The sequence below is a fragment of the Thalassophryne amazonica genome, chromosome 9, assembly GCF_902500255.1.
Source record: "Thalassophryne amazonica chromosome 9, fThaAma1.1, whole genome shotgun sequence".
NCBI classification, from domain to species: Eukaryota; Metazoa; Chordata; class Actinopteri; order Batrachoidiformes; family Batrachoididae; genus Thalassophryne; species Thalassophryne amazonica.
Window position 1 is genome coordinate 18173537 of NC_047111.1, and position 24515 is coordinate 18198051.

General features: G+C 43.7%; 1 protein-coding gene across 3 annotated transcripts in view; it reads right to left on the reverse strand.

The window, feature by feature from the left end:
• gabra3 (gamma-aminobutyric acid type A receptor subunit alpha3) overlaps positions 1-24515 on the reverse strand; it is a 189686-nt gene that overhangs the window by 13860 nt on the left and 151311 nt on the right. For all 3 annotated transcript variants that reach the window (XM_034177713.1, XM_034177712.1, XM_034177711.1), the window contains exon 8: positions 16924-17129. In XM_034177713.1, coding sequence (XP_034033604.1) covers positions 16924-17129 — 206 coding nt within the window. The remainder of the gene's footprint in view (positions 1-16923; positions 17130-24515) is intronic.

The window sequence follows — 24515 nt, forward strand, 5'->3', positions numbered from 1 at the left end:
AAGCAATCAAAAGAAAGAGAAAGTGGGAGGGGGTGGGTGGGGGTGTCCTCTCTGCAGCTTAGCTCTCTGCATATTATTGTTACCTCCCCAACCCCACACTCCCACACTCCCACACCGAAAAGTTCCACAGCAGCAATATGCAATTCTGCCAGTCACTCAAAAAAACAAATGTCGAGGTGCATAAAGAAGCAGCGGCTGCACTGATTGTGTCCAACAGAAAACAGATTTGTGCCCGTGCATCATCCAGAACGCGTTACTCCTTCTGCTGTGCATTTTTACGAGTGTGCGGCGAAATATCAACGTGATTTACCAACAAAAGATTGTGAACACAAAATCCGTGAAGCCATATCACATCAGGTCACGTCTTTGAGCATGCGCCAGTGCCACTGCATCCTCCAATCCACGGTCCTGGATGGCAATCATGCAGACAGACAAATGAGGCATCCCCACCTCTCAAAATGTGGGTGTGTCCTTGGTCTTCTGCAGCCACTAGGGTCCTCAACTCTGAGGCACCTGCGTGCTGGATCATGCACAGAGAAAATGCACAAAAAGAACTAGCACAATTCCATCAGGAGCCAAGGATCAACCTGAAGATAACTAGCACCATTCCATCAGGACCCAAGGATCTTCTGAAGAGAACGAGCACATCTCATCAGGACCCAAGGATCTTTTGAAGAGAACTAGCACCATCCCATCAAGACCTAAGGATCTTCTGAAGAGAATTAGCACCATCCCATCAGGACTGAAGGATCTTCTGAAAATAACTAGCACCATTCCATCAGGACCCACGGATCTTCTGAAGAGAACTGGCACCATCCCATCAGGACCAAAGGATCTTCTGAAGATAACTGGAACCATTCCATCAGGACCCAAGGATCCTCTGAAGAGAACTAGCACCATTCCAACAGGAGTGAAGGATCTTCTGAAGAGAACTAGCACAATTCCATCAGGACCCAAGGATCCTCAGAAGAGAACTAGCACCATTCCATCAGGACCCAAGGATCATCTGAAGAGAATCAGCACCATCCCACTATGACCCAAGGATCCTCTGAAGAGAATTATCACAATCCCATCAGGACCCAAGGATCCTCTGAAGATAACTAGCACCATTCAGTTAGGACCCAAGAATCCTCTGAAGAGAACTAGCACCATCCCATCATGACCCAAGGATCCTCTGAAGAGAACTAGCACCATCCCATCATGACCCAAGGATCCTCTGAAGAGAATGAGCACCATCCCTTCAGGACCCAAGGATCCTCTGAAGAGAACTAGCACCATCCCATCAGGACCCAAGGATCTTCTGAAGAGAACTAGCACAATCCCATCAAGACCCAAGGATCTTCTGAAGAGAACTAGCACCATTCCATCAGGACCCAAGGGTCTTCTGCAAATAACTAGCGCCATTCCATCAGGACCCACGGATCTTCTGAAGAGAACTGGCACCATCCCATCAGGACACAAGGATCTTCTGAAGAGAACTGGCACCATCCCATCAGGACACAAGGATCTTCTTAGGATAACTAGCACCATCCCATCAGGACCCAAGGATCTTTTTAAGAGAATTAGCACATTTCCATCAGGACCTAAGGATCCCCTGAAGAGAACTAACACCATTCCATCAGGACCCAAAGATCATCTAAAGAGAACTAGCACCATCCCATCATGACCCATGGATCCTCTGAAGAGAATTAGCACCATCCCACCAGGACACAAGGATCCTCTGAAGATAACTAGCACCATTCCATTAGGACCAAAGAATCCTCTGAAGAGAACTAGCACCATCCCCTCATGACCCAAGGATCCTCTGAAGAGAATTAGCACCATTCCATTAGGACCCAAGAATACTCTGAAGATAACTAGCACAATTCCATCAGGACCCAAGGATCCTCTGAAGAGAATTAGCACCATTCCATCATGACCCAAGGATCCTCTGAAGAGAACTTAGCACCATCTCATCAGGACCCATTGATCTTCTGAAGAGAACTAGCACCATTCCATCAGGACCCAATGATCTGAAGAGAACTGGCACCATCCCATCAGGACCCAATAATCCTCTGAAGATGACTAGCACCATTCCATCAGCACCCAATGATCTTCTGAAGAGAAGTGGCACCATGCCATCAGGACCCAAGGATCTTCTGAAGAGAACTTAGCACCATCTCATCCGGACCCAATCATCTTCTGAAGAGAATTAGCACCATCCCATCAGGACACAAGGATCCGCTGAAGAGAATTAGCAACATTCCATTAGGACCCAAGGATCCTCTGAAGATAACTAGCACCATTCCATCAGGACCCAAGGATCTTCTGAAGAGAACTAGCACCACCCCATTAGGACCCAAGGATCTTCTGAAGAGAACTAGCACCATCCCATCAAGATCCACGGATCTTCTGAAGAGAACTAGGACCATCAAATCAGGACCCAAGGATCTTCTGAAAATAATTAGCACCATTCCATCAGGCCCCACAGATCTTTTGAAGAGAACTGCCACCATCCCATCAGGACCCAAGGATCTTCTGAAGATAACTACAACCGTTCCATCAGGACCCAAGGATCCTCTGAAGAGAACTAGCACCATTCCATCATGACCCAAGGATCCTCTGAAGATAACTAGCACCATTCCATTAGGACCCAATGATCTTATGAAGAGAACTGGCACATCCAATCAGGACCCAATGATTTTATGAAGAGAACTGGCACATCCCATCAGGACCCAAGGATCTTCTGAAGAGAACTTAGCACCATCTCATCAGGACCCAATGATCTTCTGAAGAGAACTAGCACCATTCCATCAGGACCCAATGATCTGAAGAGAACTGGCACCATCCCATCAGGACCCAAGGATCCTCTGAAGAGAACTAGCACTATTCCATCAGAACCCAAGGATCCCCTGAAGAGAACTAGTACCATTCCTTCAGGACCCAAGGATCTTCTGAAGAGAACTAGCACCATCCCTTCAGGACCCAAGGATCCTCTGAAGAGAACTAGCACCATCCCATCAGGACCCAAGGATCTTCTGAAGAGAACTAGCACAATCCCATCAAGACCCAAGGATCTTCTGAAGAGAACTAGCACCATTCCATCAGGACCCAAGGGTCTTCTGCAAATAACTAGCGCCATTCCATCAGGACCCACGGATTTTCTGAAGAGAACTGGCACCATCCCATCAAGACACAAGGATCTTCTGAAGAGAACTGGCACCATCCCATCAGGACCCAAGGATCCTCTGAAGAGAACTAGCACCATTCCAACAGGAGTCAAGGATCTTCTGAAGAGAACTAGCACCATCTCATCATGACCCAAGGATCTTCTTAAGAGAATTAGCACATTTCCACCAGGACACAAGGATCCTCTGAAGATAACTAGCACCATTCCATTAGGACCAAAGAATCCTCTGAAGAGAACTAGCACCATCCCCTCATGACCCAAGGATCCTCTGAAGAGAATTAGCACAATTCCATCAGGACCCAAGGATCCTCTGAAGAGAATTAGCACCATTCCATCATGACCCAAGGATCCTCTGAAGAGAACTTAGCACCATCTCATCAGGACCCAATGATCTTCTGAAGAGAACTAGCACCATCTCATCAGGACCCAATGATCTTCTGAAGAGAACTAGCACCATTCCATCAGGACCCAGTGATCTGAAGAGAACTGGCAGCATCCCATCAGGACCCAATAATCCTCTGAAGATGACTAGCACCATTCCATCAGCACCCAATGATCTTCTGAAGAGAACTAGCACCATTCCATCAGGACCCAAGGGTCTTCTGCAAATAACTAGCGCCATTCCATCAGGACCCACGGATCTTCTGAAGAGAACTGGCACCATCCCATCAGGACACAAGGATCTTCTGAAGAGAACTGGCACCATCCCATCAGGACACAAGGATCTTCTTAGGATAACTAGCACCATCCCATCAGGACCCAAGGATCTTTTTAAGAGAATTAGCACATTTCCATCAGGACCTAAGGATCCCCTGAAGAGAACTAACACCATTCCATCAGGACCCAAAGATCATCTAAAGAGAACTAGCACCATCCCATCATGACCCATGGATCCTCTGAAGAGAATTAGCACCATCCCACCAGGACACAAGGATCCTCTGAAGATAACTAGCACCATTCCATTAGGACCAAAGAATCCTCTGAAGAGAACTAGCACCATCCCCTCATGACCCAAGGATCCTCTGAAGAGAATTAGCACCATTCCATTAGGACCCAAGAATACTCTGAAGATAACTAGCACAATTCCATCAGGACCCAAGGATCCTCTGAAGAGAATTAGCACCATTCCATCATGACCCAAGGATCCTCTGAAGAGAACTTAGCACCATCTCATCAGGACCCATTGATCTTCTGAAGAGAACTAGCACCATTCCATCAGGACCCAATGATCTGAAGAGAACTGGCACCATCCCATCAGGACCCAATAATCCTCTGAAGATGACTAGCACCATTCCATCAGCACCCAATGATCTTCTGAAGAGAAGTGGCACCATGCCATCAGGACCCAAGGATCTTCTGAAGAGAACTTAGCACCATCTCATCCGGACCCAATCATCTTCTGAAGAGAATTAGCACCATCCCATCAGGACACAAGGATCCGCTGAAGAGAATTAGCAACATTCCATTAGGACCCAAGGATCCTCTGAAGATAACTAGCACCATTCCATCAGGACCCAAGGATCTTCTGAAGAGAACTAGCACCACCCCATTAGGACCCAAGGATCTTCTGAAGAGAACTAGCACCATCCCATCAAGATCCACGGATCTTCTGAAGAGAACTAGGACCATCAAATCAGGACCCAAGGATCTTCTGAAAATAATTAGCACCATTCCATCAGGCCCCACAGATCTTTTGAAGAGAACTGCCACCATCCCATCAGGACCCAAGGATCTTCTGAAGATAACTACAACCGTTCCATCAGGACCCAAGGATCCTCTGAAGAGAACTAGCACCATTCCATCATGACCCAAGGATCCTCTGAAGATAACTAGCACCATTCCATTAGGACCCAATGATCTTATGAAGAGAACTGGCACATCCAATCAGGACCCAATGATTTTATGAAGAGAACTGGCACATCCCATCAGGACCCAAGGATCTTCTGAAGAGAACTTAGCACCATCTCATCAGGACCCAATGATCTTCTGAAGAGAACTAGCACCATTCCATCAGGACCCAATGATCTGAAGAGAACTGGCACCATCCCATCAGGACCCAAGGATCCTCTGAAGAGAACTAGCACTATTCCATCAGAACCCAAGGATCCCCTGAAGAGAACTAGTACCATTCCTTCAGGACCCAAGGATCTTCTGAAGAGAACTAGCACCATCCCTTCAGGACCCAAGGATCCTCTGAAGAGAACTAGCACCATCCCATCAGGACCCAAGGATCTTCTGAAGAGAACTAGCACAATCCCATCAAGACCCAAGGATCTTCTGAAGAGAACTAGCACCATTCCATCAGGACCCAAGGGTCTTCTGCAAATAACTAGCGCCATTCCATCAGGACCCACGGATTTTCTGAAGAGAACTGGCACCATCCCATCAAGACACAAGGATCTTCTGAAGAGAACTGGCACCATCCCATCAGGACCCAAGGATCCTCTGAAGAGAACTAGCACCATTCCAACAGGAGTCAAGGATCTTCTGAAGAGAACTAGCACCATCTCATCATGACCCAAGGATCTTCTTAAGAGAATTAGCACATTTCCACCAGGACACAAGGATCCTCTGAAGATAACTAGCACCATTCCATTAGGACCAAAGAATCCTCTGAAGAGAACTAGCACCATCCCCTCATGACCCAAGGATCCTCTGAAGAGAATTAGCACAATTCCATCAGGACCCAAGGATCCTCTGAAGAGAATTAGCACCATTCCATCATGACCCAAGGATCCTCTGAAGAGAACTTAGCACCATCTCATCAGGACCCAATGATCTTCTGAAGAGAACTAGCACCATCTCATCAGGACCCAATGATCTTCTGAAGAGAACTAGCACCATTCCATCAGGACCCAGTGATCTGAAGAGAACTGGCAGCATCCCATCAGGACCCAATAATCCTCTGAAGATGACTAGCACCATTCCATCAGCACCCAATGATCTTCTGAAGAGAAGTGGCACCATGCCATCAGGACCCAAGGATCTTCTGAAGAGAACTTAGCACCATCTCATCCGGACCCAATCATCTTCTGAAGAGAATTAGCACCATCCCATCATGACACAAGGATCCTCTGAAGAGAATTAGCAACATTCCATTAGGACCCAAGAATACGCTGAAGATAACCAGCACCATTCCATCAGGACCCAACGATCCCCCGAAGAGAATTAGCACCATTCCATCAGGACCCAACGATCCTCTGAAGATAACTAGCACCATTCCATCAGGACCCAAGGATCTTCTGAAGAGAACTAGCACCACCCCATTAGGACCCAAGGATCTTCTGAAGAGAACTAGCACCATCCCATCAAGATCCACAGATCTTCTGAAGAGAACTAGGACCATCAAATCAGGACCCAAGGATCTTCTGAAAATAATTAGCACCATTCCATTAGGACCCAATGATCTTATGAAGAGAACTGGCACATCCAATCAGGACCCAATGATTTTATGAAGAGAACTGGCACATCCCATCAGGACCCAAGGATCTTCTGAAGAGAACTTAGCACCATCTCATCAGGACCCAATGATCTTCTGAAGAGAACTAGCACCATTCCATCAGGACCCAATGATCTGAAGAGAACTGGCACCATCCCATCAGGACCCAAGGATCCTCTGAAGAGAACTAGCACTATTCCATCAGAACCCAAGGATCCCCTGAAGAGAACTAGTACCATTCCTTCAGGACCCAAGGATCTTCTGAAGAGAAATAGCACCATCCCTTCAGGACCCAAGGATCCTCTGAAGAGAATTAGCACCATCCCATCATGACACAAGGATCCTCTGAAGAGAATTAGCACCATTCCATTAGGACCCAAGAATACTCTGAAGATAACTAGCACCATTCCATCAGGACCCAAGGATCCTCTGAAGAGAATTAGCACCATTCCATCATGACCCAAGGATCCTCTGAAGATAACTAGCACCATTCCATCAGGACCCAAGGATCCTCTGAAGAGAACTAGCACATTCCATCAGGACCCAATAATCCTCTGAAGATGACTAGCACCATTCCATCAGCACCCAATGATCTTATGAAGACAACTGGCACATCCCATCAGGACCCAAGGATCTTCTGAAGAGAACTTAGCACCATCTCATCAGGACCCAATGATCTTCTGAAGAGAACTAGCACGATTCCATCAGGACCCAATGATCTGAAGAGAACTGGCACCATCCCATCAGGACCCAATAATCCTCTGAAGATGACTAGCACCATTCCATCAGCACCCAATGATCTTCTGAAGAGAAATGGCACCATGCCATCAGGACCCAAGGATCTTCTGAAGAGAACTTAGCACCACCCCATTAGGACCCAAGGATCTTCTGAAGAGAACTAGCACCATCCCATCAAGATCCACGGATCTTCTGGAGAGAACTAGCACCATCAAATCAGGAACCAAGGATCTTCTGAAAATAACTAGCACCATTCCATCAGGCCCCACAGATCTTCTGAAGAGAACTGGCACCATCCCATCAGGACCCAAGGATCTTCTGAAGATAACTAGAGCTGTTCCATCAGGACCCAAGGATCTTCTGAAGAGAACTGGCACCATTCCGTCAGGGCCCAAGGATCTGAAGAGAACTAGCACCATCCCATCAGGACCCAATAATCCTCTGAAGATGACTAGCACCATTCCATCAGCACCCAATGATCTTCTGAAGAGAAGTGGCACCATCCCATCAGGACCCAAGGATCTTCTGAAGAGAACTTAGCACCACCCGTCAGGACCCAAGGATCTTCTAAAGAGAACAAGCACCATCCCATCAGGACCCAATAATCTTCTGACGAGAACTAGCAACATCCCATCATGACCCATGGATCCTCTGAAGAGAATTAGCACCATCCCATCATGACACAAGGATCCTCTGAAGAGAATTAGCACCATTCCATTAGGACCCAAGAATACTCTGAAGATAACTAGCACCATTCCATCAGGACCCAAGGATCCTCTGAAGAGAATTAGCACCATTCCATCATGACCCAAGGATCCTCTGAAGATAACTAGCACCATTCCATTAGCACCCAATGATCTTCTGAAGAGAAGTGGCACCATCTCATTAGGACCCAATCATCTTCTGAAGATAACTAGCACCATTCCAACCGGACCCAAGGATCCTCTAAAGAGAACTATCACCATTCCATCAGGACTCGAGGATCCTATGAAGAGAACTAGCACCATTCCAACAGGACCCGAGGATCCTCTGAAGAGAACTAGCTTGACAACGCTCGGTGCCACAAAGCTAACTTACTGAAACAAACACCAAGTAAACCGTTACCTCATTAAATGTGCCCCATGTTTACCATGATTTTGTTTCTGTCGCTGAGGAATCGACAGTTTCTGTATTTATGCCTGTTTCTATGAAGAGACAGGGGAGAAGGTTTCAACATGCAGTGAGCACACAGAGTGCAGCAACAAGCCACAAAAGGGCTTTTACTGTTTATCAAAAAAGGACATAAATCAGACCAATCAATCAATCAATCAATCAAATGTTATAGTAACAATTAGATCCATAATGATGATCAGTTTTGGACGTTCATGCATAATGTGGAGAAATCTAACAGCCAAAAAAGTGACTGTGAAAGTGAACTCATGTCATCCTCTAAAGCCGAGGAAAAGAACTGCAACTGGACTGATTTATTAGCAGGATGACAAAAGTAAGAACACAGAGTTGTTGTGTGAACAGACTGGCAAAATGTTGCTGCTCTGAAGTCACGATAAGAATTCCACATGGAGATAGAGACACATCCCCAATCCTGACCTTTCAAAATAAAATCTCCATACAGGCACAGCTGCAGCAGCAACAACAGTAAAATAATGTTTCTTTTTGGTTTCTGGTGTGATTTGAACACGAGACGTCTCAGTGCTGAGACCAGTGTTCCACCAGGTCAACTCCCACTAGACAAGCTGGTGGGAACACGTTGCAATCTGGATTTCACCTTGATATATATTTATATCTCCCCACCGTGTTTTGACCTTGTCCCGAGGTCACCAGAGCATTTAAGCTTGAAGAACCTTGTAAGTGGGACTCCACGGCCACCTGCCACACCACCAGTTTGAAACTGAGTGATGTACGAGGTCTGTTAGAAAAGTATTGGACCTTTTTATTTTTTTCAAAAACCATATGGATTTGAATCACGTGTGATTGCATCAGCCACGCTTGAACCTCCGTGCGCATGCGTGAGTTTTTTCACGCCTGTCGGTTGCATCATTCGCCTGTACGCAGGCTTTGTGTGAGCAGTGGTCCACCCCTCTCATCGGATTTTTATTGCAAATAAATGTCTGAACGATTTGGAGCTTTGCTGCATCAAATTTTTGCAGAAACTGTGAGAGACCTCCAGGTGGACACCATTCGGAACATTCAGATGGCTTTCAGTGACGATTTTATGGGGATTACACAGATTAAGGAGTGCTCCAGCCGGTTTAAAGACCGCCCACAGCGTCTGAGAGCACGGCGCACTCCGAGCACCGAACGACAGGCTGACACTCCGCTGAAACAACCAGATCATTTCCAACGTGAAGGCTTTGTTGATCCGGGACGTCGTCTGACTTCCACAAAAAAAGGCAGAAGGCGTGGACATCAGCACTTTTTCGGCACATTCCACTGTTACAGGAGTTTTTTTCATGGAAAGAGAAGTGGAGGGATGGCGCGTCACAAAACCACCTCTGTGTTGGTCTCACAGGACGGCTTTCAGACAGCTTTCAGATGGCTTTCGGTGGCTTTTCAGTCGTGTGACTATCCGAGAAATTGTGCATGAGCTGGACATGCCCCAACATGTCCTGTAAGGCTTCATCACGGCGTTGTTTTGCGCCATGTGGCTCCGCCGCAATGCGCGGAACAACGCCGCTCCTCTTTCCATGACAAAAACTCCTGTAGCAGTGGAATGTGCCGTTCATTTCTAAACTGGACGCTGTGTTGATCCGGGACGTCGTCTGACTAGCACAGAAATTGCGGAAGACGTGGACATCAGCACTTTTTCGGCACATTGAGACAGACGTGCGGAGGAATTCCGCGCGTCAGGACGTTTCCGCATGGCGCAAAGCAACGCCGTGATCAGTCCGGCACCAGAAAAAAATATTAAGGGGGTGATAAGTTTATCACAGAGGGTGGGGTTGCTCCCCCCCCCCCCAAAAAAGTGCGCACCAGAGGAGACGTGCCTCTGAGCGTGCGTAATGAATTGGGTGCGCTCCTGGAAAGCTTGTGTATTTAGGCCACACCGTTGTAAGAGACTGATTGAGTAAGAGTAAAGAGTGATGACAGTATTTTTTTTTATTATTATTTGAACGTATAGACGCTTGGTCAAGTGATCTCCTGCATACCACACAGAGCCGGTGTTCTGTCGAGATGAGGTGCGACAACTTTCGACACTCTGAGCTGTGACGTACCTTCGTGTTGTCCAATAGGAATGACGTGTCGGGCCAAAACACGAAAGACTCATGGCAGAAACCATTGATCTGTACAAAATGGATTGGACCAATCTGATTGGTGCAGAAACCACTGATCTGTACAAAATGGATTGGACCACTCCGATTGGTGCAGAAACCACTGATCTGTACAAAATATTAAGTGTGACAGGACTGCTCATTTAGAGAGCAGTTTTCTGAAGAAAAATCATTGGAAATGTTTTTTTGTTGTTTGTTACCTCAAAATTTCTGATTACTGTTAAAAAAGTTTAGAACACTTGTAATTAAAATGGGTAAATAAATCAATAAATGGTTCTTTAGAAACCTTTCATCTGTAAATTAAAACCACCTGTTATTTCATATTAGATAATTTCTTGTTTAACATAAGGAACCTCAGACATTTATTTTTAGACAAATAAAATAACATGGAAAGTGGGATATTTTTTAAGTCTGGTAGATTATTTATCTTATTTCAACCAGAAAAACAAACACTAAATAAATACAAATGTTTATTATAAATTCAAAAGGAAATAATTTAACTATGACTGCAGTGTGATTGTAAAGTAGGATTTCTGTGACATAAACTTCATGATGAATTTTTTTATAGTCATTTAAACTTGTAATTTCTTCAAAATATGTAATTGCCTTTAATGTTACTATCAGGACAGAGTCATTTCTAAAATATGAATTTGAGCACAATAAGTGGAGAGCTTCTACTTGTGCAAATGTCTTTTGACTTTGATTCATGGACATTTTTAATGATCTGTTCATTTATTGTTAAAATATAAAATGAAACAGCTTTTTTAAAAATAATAAAATAGTTGCTGTTCAAAGAGCCTTCTATTTAGATGCAGGTGATGTTCTGCTGGATTCTCGGGACCAGATGAAGGTCTCTTCTGCAGCTTTGAACTCTGGTGGTTTTGCTGAAAAGCAGAGATGTTTTCTTTCGACTGGGCTTCGTGGTGTTCAGCTCATCAATGGAAGTTTGGTTGTCTGCACAGCAAATATTCCTGACTGGGACAAATACAAATATTTCTTTAAATATAAAGAAACACTAAGCAGTTTATATATATAAAAAAAGGGGGAAAAACGGCAAAAAATGATGGAAAAAACGCCCGAAAAAATAAGTTATTTAAAGATGAGCTTTTGTTGTGTCTGAAAAAAGCTGAGCTTTATTTGGTAAAAATAAAAAAGACTGAACCATTTACAAATTAAAGTGTTCACTCAGATCAACTGTGCTAAAAGGCTAAGCTAACGTTAGCCGATCATTAAACCTTCACAGTTCAGTAAACGTCACATTTTATTTTTACATTATTCTCACCTCAGTAAAGCTGCAGAACTAAACTCCATTGGGCAAACTGGGACTTCGCATATATCCAAAAAGTGGGAGATTTTGGATTGAGTGGGTTTGCTCCATCACCCCAGCGGCCTGGATCGAACTGCACAGTGATGATGCCTGAAGGCCGGCTTCTCCGTGCGGGTTGGCCCGCTGTTGCGGTTCGATCGATATCCCACCAAGACGTCAGTCCTCCCTCGGTCGGTGTCACTCCGAAAAGTAGCTGAAAAAAGCTTCTCCCAGCAGGGTGATGGGAGAATCGTTCTACTGCTGTTTTTTAAAGGTTTTTTTGTTGTTCAGGCGACCGAAGTTCAAGACAGCGATCGCTGAACTTTTTTCAGATTGTGGAAACAGCCAGAGTGTGACGTAGCAATCTCTGCCCCCTTGCCGCTTCTGAAGCGACGCGTCTGACGTCACGACGCGTTGGAAATGCACCGCTCTCTGCCGCACTGACAAGCGCAACCCTCAACCTATCAAATCTGTTATGTGTCGATGCGGGTTGAGGAGCGGACCTGCGTCTGACAGGACCCAGCGGTTAAAATAACCAGAAGGCGGTTCCCAACAGAAACAATTTATTTTTCAACTGTGCTTACAAATGTAAAACATAAAAGCGTCCCTCTGGTGGAGTGATAAGTGGCACGTTCTCCAGCGCCCGCAAGGATTAAAGCCCGGCGCTCCTGGACTCACTACCACCGCCAAACACCCCCCAGGTGGACACGACGAACCGATTCTCTGTGGAGCAAAGAGAAGGTGAGGTGAGTCAGCAGATACAACTCTATCTTTCGCATAACACACGCTATCAGCAACACACTTAGGTCAATGTTTCTTTTTAACTTTATGCAAATGAGCAGCCTCTCACAACAAGTGGAGGATCACTTATCCTGCACGCCACCGCAGTGAGAAGCAAGCTGCACAATTCTCTTCACAGTCTCAGTTTACTGTGTAACAAAACACCAAGATACTATCAACAATTACTTAATCACTTAATTACCTTTAGCGTGTGCTGACAGCATGTGTCCTCACCCTTCCCTGCTTCACGGGCTCGATATGTCAAACCCAGGCGTCTGGGCTCAGCGTCTCACAAACAAACGTCACAAGGTCGAGTTCCCGGCAGTTCTGCTCAAATCACACATGACTTATATGCAGAACGCCATCCAATTATCTGCTCCAGCTGCAAGTCTTCAAGGCCGCACGTGAGCCCCTGCCACAGGTGTTCCACATGACGCTAATAAGGGTGAGGACTCTTCAGCCAGCACTTTCTCCACAGACAAATCAGCCCTCATGCCACCTGGAGAGCAAATAAAAGAAAAGAACACCAACACAACCAGCCACGCCCCCCCAACACACAACAAAATCCCTTGAACACAGACACACGTCATATCCGTTTGTTTTAAAATTAATTACTTTAGTTAATTAATTTGGTTTATTTGTTAAATACATGATATTATTGAATAACTAATATTTTGCTATATTTTCCAGTATTTCTTTTTCTTTCTTTTTTATTTTTTTTGATAACTCTAACATCCGAGGGGCGCCGGCTATGGCCATGACGAAGCCTCACAGGACATGTTGGGGCATATCCAGCTCATGCACAATTTCTCGGATAGTCACACGACTGAAAAGCCACCGAAAGCCGTCTGAGCCATCTGAAAGCCGTCCTGTGAGACCAACACGGAGGTGGTTTTGTGCCGCGCCATGAGCGGCACGGTGGCACATCCCTCCGCTCCTCTTTCCATGAAAAAAAACTCCTGTAACAGTGGAATGTGCTGAAAAAGTGCTGATGTCCACGCCTTCTGCCTTTTTTTGTGGAAGTCAGACGACGTCCCAGATCAACAAAGCCTTCACGTTGGAAATGAGCTGGTTGTTTCAGCGGGGTTTCAGCCTGTCGATCGGCGCTCTCAGACGCTGTGGGCGGTCTTTAAACCGGCTGGAGCACTCCTTAATCTGTGTAATCCCCATAAAATCGTCCCTGAAAGCCATCTGAATTTTCCGAATGGTGTCCACCTGGAGGTCTCTTACAGTTTCTGGAAAAATTTGATGCAGCAAAGCTCCAAATCGTTCAGATATTTATTCACAATAAAAATCAGACGAGAGGGGTGGACCAGTGCTCACACAAAGCCTGCTCACAGGCGAATGACGCAACCGACAGGCGTGAAAAAACTCACGCATGCGCACAAAGGTTCAAGCTTGGCTGATGCAATCACACGTGATTCAAATCCAGATGGTTTTTGCAATAAATAAAAAGGTCCGATACTTTTCTAACAGACCTCGTATGTATTTAGTTTCCCAGTGGGATTTGAACACCAACCACTCACTCATGAGACCCCCGCTCTGCCAGCTCAGCCAAAGGGGGAACTTTACCACACAAGCTAGTAGGAATATATTTCAATCTGCACGTTAAATTATTATCAGGATACTTTTGAAACTCGCAGCATTAACTGATTATTTATCAATATTGATCAACATGGAAAAGATTGATTTTTTTTGGGGGGCGATCTTGCTGAACCCTCGTTGCCACTTGAAATAACGTTGCACACTTGCAGGAAACCAGTTTTAGTTTCCGAGTTTAAAATATTTATTTACATTTCAGTTTTTACCTGTGCTGCTGAAGGTCTAATCACTGCTTGACAGTGTGTGTGTGTGTGTGTGTGTGTGTATCTTGACTAATATTTTGCATATCCAGATGAAACTTGGTCTACCAGGTTGCCATTTTAATTACAATTGTGCCCACCAGGGGGCAGAGTTTCCGAAACCTTGAGTTAAAGACTTCATTAGCAGGTTGAGGTGGGGGAGTGAGGGGGAGGGATCGAGGTTAGAATTATGGTTGTTAGGGTTAAAAATGGTGAACTAACCTTGACAGCATCATGAAAATGTCACACATTTTGTGATGTATCATGGAAAAAAGCACAAGACTAGACTGTCATTTTGCAGCCAGAGGGCCGGGTCTCTGAAACCTTGTGTGCATGAGATCTTGAGAAACCTGTTTTGTATTAAGGTGAAACTTGGTACAAAAAGTCGCCTCACAAAGACCTCAGACAACACTGTTGGATCCATTTAAAGTCAAATTGTGATCACCAGGGGCACCGCAGCCCAAACGAAACAAGAAATCTGGACTCACGTTGACTTTTGGAGATATCGTTTAACCGTCATCCAGCTTTGTTCCTGCAGCTGGCGCTTCATCAGAATTTTCAAACTGTTGGAAAATGTGAACGAATCCCGACAACAACCTTAATTCGTCCGTATTCCGTTTTGCTTTCTGTCTTGACGGTTCCTCATCGTTTGCGTGATTCCTGTACCATCAGCGTTCCATTTGATTGTCGTCCAACTTCGTGCAACCTCCCAAGTCTGACGTCTTGCACGAACGTTGACGATATCTGAACGGATCAATAACTAAAAATCCGACAAGCTGAACGTGACTCGTCTATGTTTGGGACAAAAAGCAGCATTGTCATACAGAAACAATAGCGGCAAGAACGTTTTATCAACTATTTACGCACATTCCAGCCGTCTGTGGCTGCAAAGGCTGTGCACACATGCACACTCCAACTAGCTGTTTGTGGCTATGTGCCACAAACGGCTGTGTGCATGTTCGCATGCTTTGTTGTTTGATTTTGTTTAAAGTATCAAGGTCGGCATTTGCTTCATTTTTCTTTTGTTAATTTCAGTTTTGTTTTGTTTTTGGTTTGCAGGTTTATCGGTGATGGGAGAAGTGCCAGCTCATTTGTCCACCTTTTCTCGATGATTTGTGACTTTGTGACTTTTTTATTGTCATGTGCTGTGTGACTGGGCCCTTAGAAAGTGTATTTGGGTGAAACTGTGCACACATGGTCACCTCACTAAGATTTTTGACATTTTTGACATTTTGACATTAGGTTTGTCTTGTCCTCGTCATCATCTAAAGTGCACATATGAGACGTGAGTGTGCTCTAGTCAAACTTTCAATCTGTAGTCCTTGAACACATTTGTGCAAATGACAGGCAGTAAAAACAAATTTTCCAATCAATATAGCCATCAATTTTCTAAATTCACTCTAAAAACAAAGCATCACGTAGTCAAAACTTAAATCCCTTGTTTATAGATTTAGTTTAGAACATTTGATTCTCTTGTTTACCTGCTTCACACAAAGTCTGGATGATAATGCATTTGCTCCTTCATCTAGTAGAACAAATGAGCATCTCTCAATGTTAAATTAAATAAAAAGAAACACAAGTATTTTAAACATGCAACAGAAGCACAAAAGTGTCGCGCTGCCTGCCTCTGCTCTGACTCGTGCTCTTCCATGTCACTGATCTGCTGCATTTGATGTGATAAGATGCCAGAACATCAGAGAAATCACTGTGAATGAAACATACTGGGTGATATCATCACACCTTTTCGTGTTTACTGATCCAAAAATAAACACACAAATCCTGTTACAAAGGAAAAGACCCGCCGTCCGGCACCAAACCGCTGTGCGCTTAAATCCTTCCCTCTGTTTCCTTCACTGATGCAATGCAAAGTTCATAAACAGCACATAAGGTGGTGCTTTGAGTTTTGTGCACCTCTAATGTGCACATTAGATGTACGGATATGGAAAACGAGCCGATCTTGACTTTAAGGTGAAGCTTGAACATTTGCTGCCGCTGCTGCGTCATAGATCAGGGCCAGTGTGTCTGGGAGTTTGCGTTCTGGCTGTTCCGCTCCACTATCCGTGTTCCATTTGGCTCTTAATGAATAAATAAAACCCCTCTTTATAGTCTTTATAGAGTACTCTAGGCTGCTTTGGGGGGGGGGGGGGTGGGCTTTCCGTCAGTGTTTTCACAGTGCAATTTGCCTATATTGCTGCTTTAATGCAAAACGAGGACTTGTGAAGAACTTGGAGCGTGTTCATTTTTCGGTGAACCAGGAATTCCCTCACAGAAACAAAGCTGCAAGTCTGAAACGATTAACGGGATGAAGTGGCTCAGCCTGCAGGTGTGACATATCCATGTTTACTTGTGATATTTACCTGTTTCACATAAGAACCACTCACCCGTATTTCCATGCCCTCTTTTTTCCCATCCCATGCCCAGCTGCGCTTGGTGAAGTAGTTGACTGTGGCAAACTCAATCAAGGCAGAGAAGACAAAGGCATAGCACACCGCCATGAACCAGTCCATGGCAGTGGCATAGGCCACCTTAGGAAGCGAGTTTCTAGCACTGATGCTCAGGGTGGTCATGGTTAGGACAGTGGTGACCCCTGAGGATAAAACAGAAAGCTCAGTAAAGCAAGAACACTCAAAAGAAAAAGGAACAATCAGCGTAAAATATTATTTACCACAGCCTAAACGCAGTAAATGCTTTAACAAAGTGCACTCAAAAAGTATCCAACCTTATTTTACCCTATGGAAACAAATGAAGAGTGGGAGTTGGTGTTTGGTGGGGAGGTGTAGGGAACCTTCTTCCACATGTGTGATTTGTGTCCTCCTGAAGAGGGCATCAGTCACAAGCAGTAAGCGTTAGATTGAACATGACTTGAGGTAAAGGTATTGCGTCACATGTTGCCAAAATGTTGGTGATACCCAAGTGGAAACCAGTCACAAGATTCAGCAGGCCTTTGGCAATGATGCCACGAGCATAATGCAAATAAAAGAGCGATATAACTGCTTCAAACATGGGAGCGAAGTGTTAAAGATTTTGTATATATGTTATCACTGTTAAACATTTGTACCTTGTCTTCTTTCTCATGAGAACGGTGTTGTGCTGTTTTGCACCTAACCCTGAGACTGTATGTGTTATTCAACCTTGTTTTAGCATGCTGGGGTCAATCTGAACTGGGAATGAAGAGCTGGATGTACTTATTATTATTATACAACTTGTTTTTGTAGCCGCTAACGACTGGGAGTGAAGCATGACGGGGTCAGTCATGAACTGGGAGTAATAGACCTGAAGGTTGTTTTGACTGTTGTGATGTGATGCTTAGTGTGAAGACCAGGACACTCCAGGCAGATGCACAACAGCTGATAACTGCAACAGACGAACGAGATGTGCTGACCTCCGACGATAAGAGTAAAAGAAAGAAACTGTTTTTCCTTACAGCTGCGCTTATTGACGTATGTGTTTATGTTACGGGAAGAAACTTGTCTCGCGTTGTCCCCCCCCCCCCCCTTAGGACAAGTTTTATGATGTAATGAGGGCATCTCTAATAAAAAGAGCGGGAGCACAGGCCAGACTTTAGTGTAGCCTTGGTGTACAGCCTGGCCGCACTCCGCGCGTGATTAATTTGACTTTCTGTCTCACTGGTGTTTCTTGACTCTGTTTGTCTTATCAAAGGTTTTAAGAATGTTTGGAGGAGAAAATACCCAACACGAAGCACGTTCTGGTAGACCATTCACAAACTGAAATGACCAAGTGATGGATAGAACACAGACTTTGGTCATAGATGACCATCGTATCCCCATCCAAGAACTTGTGGATGAGGTATGGATAAGCACAGGTTTGGGATGTTCATTTTGATGGAGGATTTGAGCATGCAGAGAGTGCCAGCAAAATTCATGACAAAGCTATTATCTTCTTTGTCTTCTTTTGGCTGCTCCCGTTAGAGTTAGTTTGAGTCACGAGAAGACATCATTGTGTCCAGTTGGACACCATTCCAAAACTGCTTCCAGTAATGGCAGAACTGCTGGGAGAAGTGTGTGCAGTAGGCCCCTATGTGAGCAACTGTATTTTTCAAGGCCAAAAGTTGGATACTTTTTGAATGCACCCCATGTTTCCATTTGGAAGTCACATATCAGCTTGAGCTAAATTTGACATTATGGTCCACTACATTGCAGAGCTCCATCTGTCCCTCAATACTAAGTCCCTTCAGCTGCTGCCTCATTTTCACTTGGAGTCACCACAGTAGATCAAGGTAGATCTGCATGTTGATTTGGCACAAGTTTTACACCGGATGTCCTTCCTGACACAAGTCCATATTACATGGAGAAATGTGGCAGGGGTGAGGTTTGAACCAGGAACCTTCCACACTGAAACCAAGTGCACTAACCACTTGGCCACCACCCCTGCTCCATCTTTCTCTCAATGAATGTGTGAAATCAGAGGGTGAGCTGCTTTACTCTAAACAAGACTACATGGTGCATAAACATCGCAACTGTCCTGCAGCCTCTAGTGCAGTAGATAAGTGAATATTTACTGAGGGATCCTTCAAATGGTGATGCAAGCACCAAATTTGGCACACATACTCCTTAGACATTACTCTTTTAAAAATGCCGGGTACCCACGTGATCTTTCAATAGGCGGCCAAGAAGGGGTCAATTGAAGTATTACACAGGGGTCAAAATTTAAAAATGCTCAAATCATATTGAAAGGTATTCCATATTATTTGTCTGATCATAAAGATTCCAAAAAGGTATAGTTTGGACTATCTGTGAATGAATGTTCCGCAGTTATGGGGTAAAAACATCAAGAACAGTGACAAAGGTCAATTTCAATTTGTACAGGGGTCAAAAGTTAAAGTTGCTCCAGTTTTGGTAAAAAGTGATGCAAATTATTAGTTGGGTGAATATGGTTTTAAAAAGGAATAGTTTGCATCATGTATCATGCTTAGTTATCATGTTACAGGGTAGCATATGTCACATGTCATAGAATCCAATGGATGCTGATATTGTTTAACCTTTACTTTGCAAACCAAGCACGCAACACAGTCAAAACTATTCCATTTATTAATCCTATTAGCTCAACGAGTAATTTGCACCACCTTTTACCAAAATTGGAGCAACTTTAACTTTTGACCCCTGTACAAACTGAAATTGACCTTTCTCAGTGTTCTTGCTGTTTTTACCCCATAACTCCAGACCATTCATTCACAGATAGTCCAAACTATACCTTTTTGGAATCTTTATGATCAGATAAATAATACGGAATACCTTTCAATATGATTGGAGCATTTTTAAATTTTGACCCCGTGTAATACTTCAATTGACCCCTTCTTGGCCGCCTATTGAAAGTTCACGTGGGTACCTGGCATTTCTAAAAGAGTAATGTCTAAGGAGTATGTGTGCCAAATTTGGTGCTTGCATCACCATTTGAAGCATTTTTTTCAGTTATCCACTGCACTACTCAGCAAGGAATCAGCTCTGCGATGCAGCGGACTGTTACAATGGAGCTGTAACGCTTGACTTTACTTTTCAGTTCCAAGTGAGAGGTCGTTTCATTAAGCCCATCTCAGGCATGTTGCTGCCTCACATTTATAAAAGCAGTCTGCAGGAGACACTGATTCTAAAATCTCTGCATTCAACCCAAATGTGCAAAAGGTCTAAAATGAAAATAATGCAACAAAACTCCCCTATTTAACTGCAAATCTTCAAATATGTTTGCAGTGGATAAAGAAACCATCGACTAAAAATAATAGATGTGTAAAAAAATAAAAGCCACTGGAATATGAAGTCTGAAACATTATGGGATCATTTTGAGTTATGGCTTTTAAGTTCAGTGTTGCTGAGAATTAAATGTGAAGTTGACAGCTGTTGCCTGTCCAACCACAAAAAAGCAATCACTTCTTTTGTTGCTATTTTTCTCTTCAGCTAAAAAACATTGTAAAAACCAATAACTTGCTTCAGGAGCATGAACTCCTTCTCAGCCAAAAATGGGCAACAAATGAAAAACTGACAAAGGAATTTTTTTCATTAAAAAACACAACTTTTGCAGTTTGTGTTGCCAGATATATAATTAAAGGAGGTATATAATAGACCTTTTCAGAAACATAATGTGGGTCACCAGGAGTCTTATAAAAATTAGTAGCCAGAAATACAACAGACACTGAGGTGATGCATGCTAAACACAACAACAACAACTTAAAAACAACTTTTTTCAGGATGTTTTCATACCTTTAGATTTGGATACTTTTTTTTTGGTTTTGATTTTGTTTGGTTTCATGTTGCGAGCACAGTGAATATATTTGCACAGATACACACGTCCTGTTATCTTCACGCACATGAACAGCAGCGCCCTCTACCTGTAGTTGATTGGTTTGTAAGTGAATGTGTGTCTGACTTCAGTGTGTTGTTGATTCCACAAGTTCTACAGTTTAATCAGGCGAGGAAAATGCGTGCAGCTTTGTTTAATTACTGTTGTTTATGGATTTCCATTTGCCAACAGAACAACCTGCTTGTTGTGCAAAAATGGTTTTGTTCACCAACATGTAAAAAGAAGAAGAGCGCAAATAATCCAGTGGGGTGCAGCCAATTAATTTTTGCACAAACCGGTAACGGGCATGATGACAGACTGCACTGCAGAGATCATGTCACAATCTGATCCAGATTGAGGCCAATACTACTGGATGGACTAAAAATCAGCAGTGTGGTTTGGACCGTGGTCCGGTCCTTGGGCCCTGCTTTCACAGCACTCAGACCAAACTGAAAACAAAGTCTAAACAAAGCAGCACAGATGTGGAAGCACCCTAAAAATGACCAGGTTTCTAAATTTTATTTGTTTATTTGCATGTTGCTTTAAATGGGAAAGAGCCACAAAAACTGGAAAGGTGGGGGCTGCAGCGGTGATGTCATGACTGGCTAGACACAAACTGTAACGGCGTGTCACATGGTTGCATGGTCAAGTCTAACAAATCAAACAAGGGTTCGTTCACATATGGACTTCCGTGATGTATGTCACAGAATATGTATCCATCCAAACGAGCTTCAGACCTAAATTTTGATAAAAGCATATAGCATAATGGATATTTACCACAAAACCCAAATATATATGATGTAGATCATTCTTCTAGGTTTCTTTGTTGTTGAGACATTAAAAAAATTCTTTATTTAAAAAAGTGTTTACCTTGACCTTAACCTTTGACCGAACTACTCCAAAATCTGTTTACCTCTAGATATTGATCCAAGTAATATTCCCACCAAGTTTGATCCATCTCAGCTTCTTGGTTGTTGAAATACAACCAAAGGTGTTCTTCAGACCATGTTTTCCTTGACCTGTGACCAAACTATGCCAAAATTTGATTCCTTCTAGATACCCACCCAAGTAGTATTCCCACCAAGTCTGAAGGAAATCCGTTTTTGAAACACACAACAGTGAAAAAACAAATCCTGCTGGACACTTTGCAGACACACAGGGTCCAAATGTTCAAATCAAAACCAGCAGAAGATGTAACCCCTCTGATTATGAGCTAAACCTCTAATTTCCAGTTTCACCATTAAAATGGTGAGTTTCACACCATCATTCCACATGTTGAATAATCCAAAAAAAACAAACAGAAAGACGAGGCGTCTGAACAATCAACCATCCACCTTCAATTCTAAACCAGCTTTCACACTAAAATATGAATGAATGAATTTATTTATTCGGCACACAAATCAACAATAACAACAACTCATAACAAGACAACTCAACAATGCACCCGTGTGACCTATATATATATATATATATATATATATATATATATATATATATATATATATATATATATATATATATATATATATATATATATATATATATATATATATATATACACACACACACACGAGGTCTGTTAGAAAAGTATCCGACCGTTTTATTTTTTGCAAAAACCTGATGGATTTGAATCACGTGTGCTTGCATGAGCCAACCTTGAACCTTTGTGTGTATGCGTGAATTTTTTCACGCCTGTCGATTGTGTCATTTGCTGGCATGCAGCCTTTCTGTGAGGACGTGTGTTGTGCTCTTGGTGGATTTTCATTGCAAGGAAAATAACGGAACGACTGGAGCAGCGCTGCATCAAATTTTGCCAGAAACTGGGCAACAGCCAGGTGGAAACCATTCGGAAGATTCAGACGGCTTTCGGTGGCTTTTCAGTCATGTGACTATCCGAGAAATTGTGGAAGAGGTGGGCATCATTTTCGGAGTCCAGCATGTCCTGTGAGACTTCAACACGAAGGTGCTTTTGCTCCGCCGTCAGCAGCTTCGGCACGAATTTCACCGCCACTCTTTTCATGGCCAAATCTTCTGTCACAGTGGAATGTGCCGAAAAAGTGCTGATGTCCACCTCTTCTGCAATTTCTCGGACAGTCACACGATGGTCCCGCATCACCACAGTGTTCACTTTGGAAATGATCTGGTCATTTCAGCATGTTGATGGCCGGCAGGAGCGTGGCACGCTCTCCACCGTTGTGCGGACGTCTTTAAACCGGTTGTACCACTCCTTAATCTGTGTGACGCCCATAGCATCGTCACCGAAAGCCGTCTGAATAATCCGAATGGTTTCCACCTGGCTGTCGCCCAGTTTCTGGCAAAATTTGATGCAGTCGCGCTGCTCCAGTCGTTCCGCCATTTCCCTTGCAATGAAAATCCACTGAGAGCACTACACACGTCCTCACACAAAGGCTGCTTGCCAGCAAATGACGCAATCGACAGGCGTGAAAAAATTCACGCATGCGCACGAAGGTTCAAGGGTGGCTCATGCAAGCACACGTGATTCAAATCCATCAGGGTTTTGCAAAAAATAAAAAGGTCGGATACTTTTCTAACAGACCTCATATATATATCATATCGTCATGTGTGTGTATACCCACATACACACACATGACAATATGAGAATGAGAAAAAATATGAGAATCTCACACTCTTCACTCACTCATCTTCAACCGCTAATTAAGGGTCCAATTAAGGGTCACGGGGGGATGGACCCAATCCACCTAACCAGCACATCTTTCGATGTGGGAGGAAACCAGAGCACCTGAAGGAAACCCACACAAACACGGGGAGAACATGCAAACTCCACACAGAAAGTCCACAGGCGGGAATTGAACCCATGACCTTCTCGCTGTGAGGCAGCAGTGCTAACCACTAAGCCACCATGCTGCCCAAATATGAGAATCTTTACTATTTTATTACTTTTACAAATATGTTTATATGTGATGAATACAACCTGACAACCTACCCCTCCCCCAAAAAAAAATCAGAAATGAAAGGTTTTCTTTGTTTGTTTGTTTGTTTGTAGCAGCTTGAAAACATTCATATCAAGAGAAAACTCCTGATCTCAGCAGATGGACTTTTCTCTTATGAGTAATACAGCAATAAGAACAAATCATAAAAGATGTGCACACAGTCGGGAACATCGCGCTGCACCGTGAACCTCGTGGAGGAAACTGTTCTCTCAAAATGAAATTTCTTGTGCAGCTGAAATAATTGCTGGAGTTCAAATCGTGTTTGTGTGGGAAGAGCAACCGAAGGAGCGGCACTTACTGGGAAGGCAACGCAGGTGGCTGGAACCGTTTCCTGAGCAACGTGAGGAAAATAACATCTTATATTGTTTGCAACCTGCACGGTTTCTATTCCGAGCGCTGATGACAGGATCCCACATGACAGATTGTGGAGTAAAATCCCAAAAGGTGAAGATTACACGGCCAGCGACATAAACAAAATGTTCTCAGTGCGAAGGAGAACATTCTGAATTCCTGTGAGAACAGGTTTAGTTTGAAAATCTTACACAGGTTACACGCCACAATTACAGTTAATTAGGGCTGAAATAAACCAAACTGAGCTGAACACTGAGGTTATGGTCTTTAAAATTTAATCTTATATCGACAAATGATTTTAATTTAAGATATACACTAAGATCTAGCCTTTGGAAATGAAATGAAATAACAAACATGCT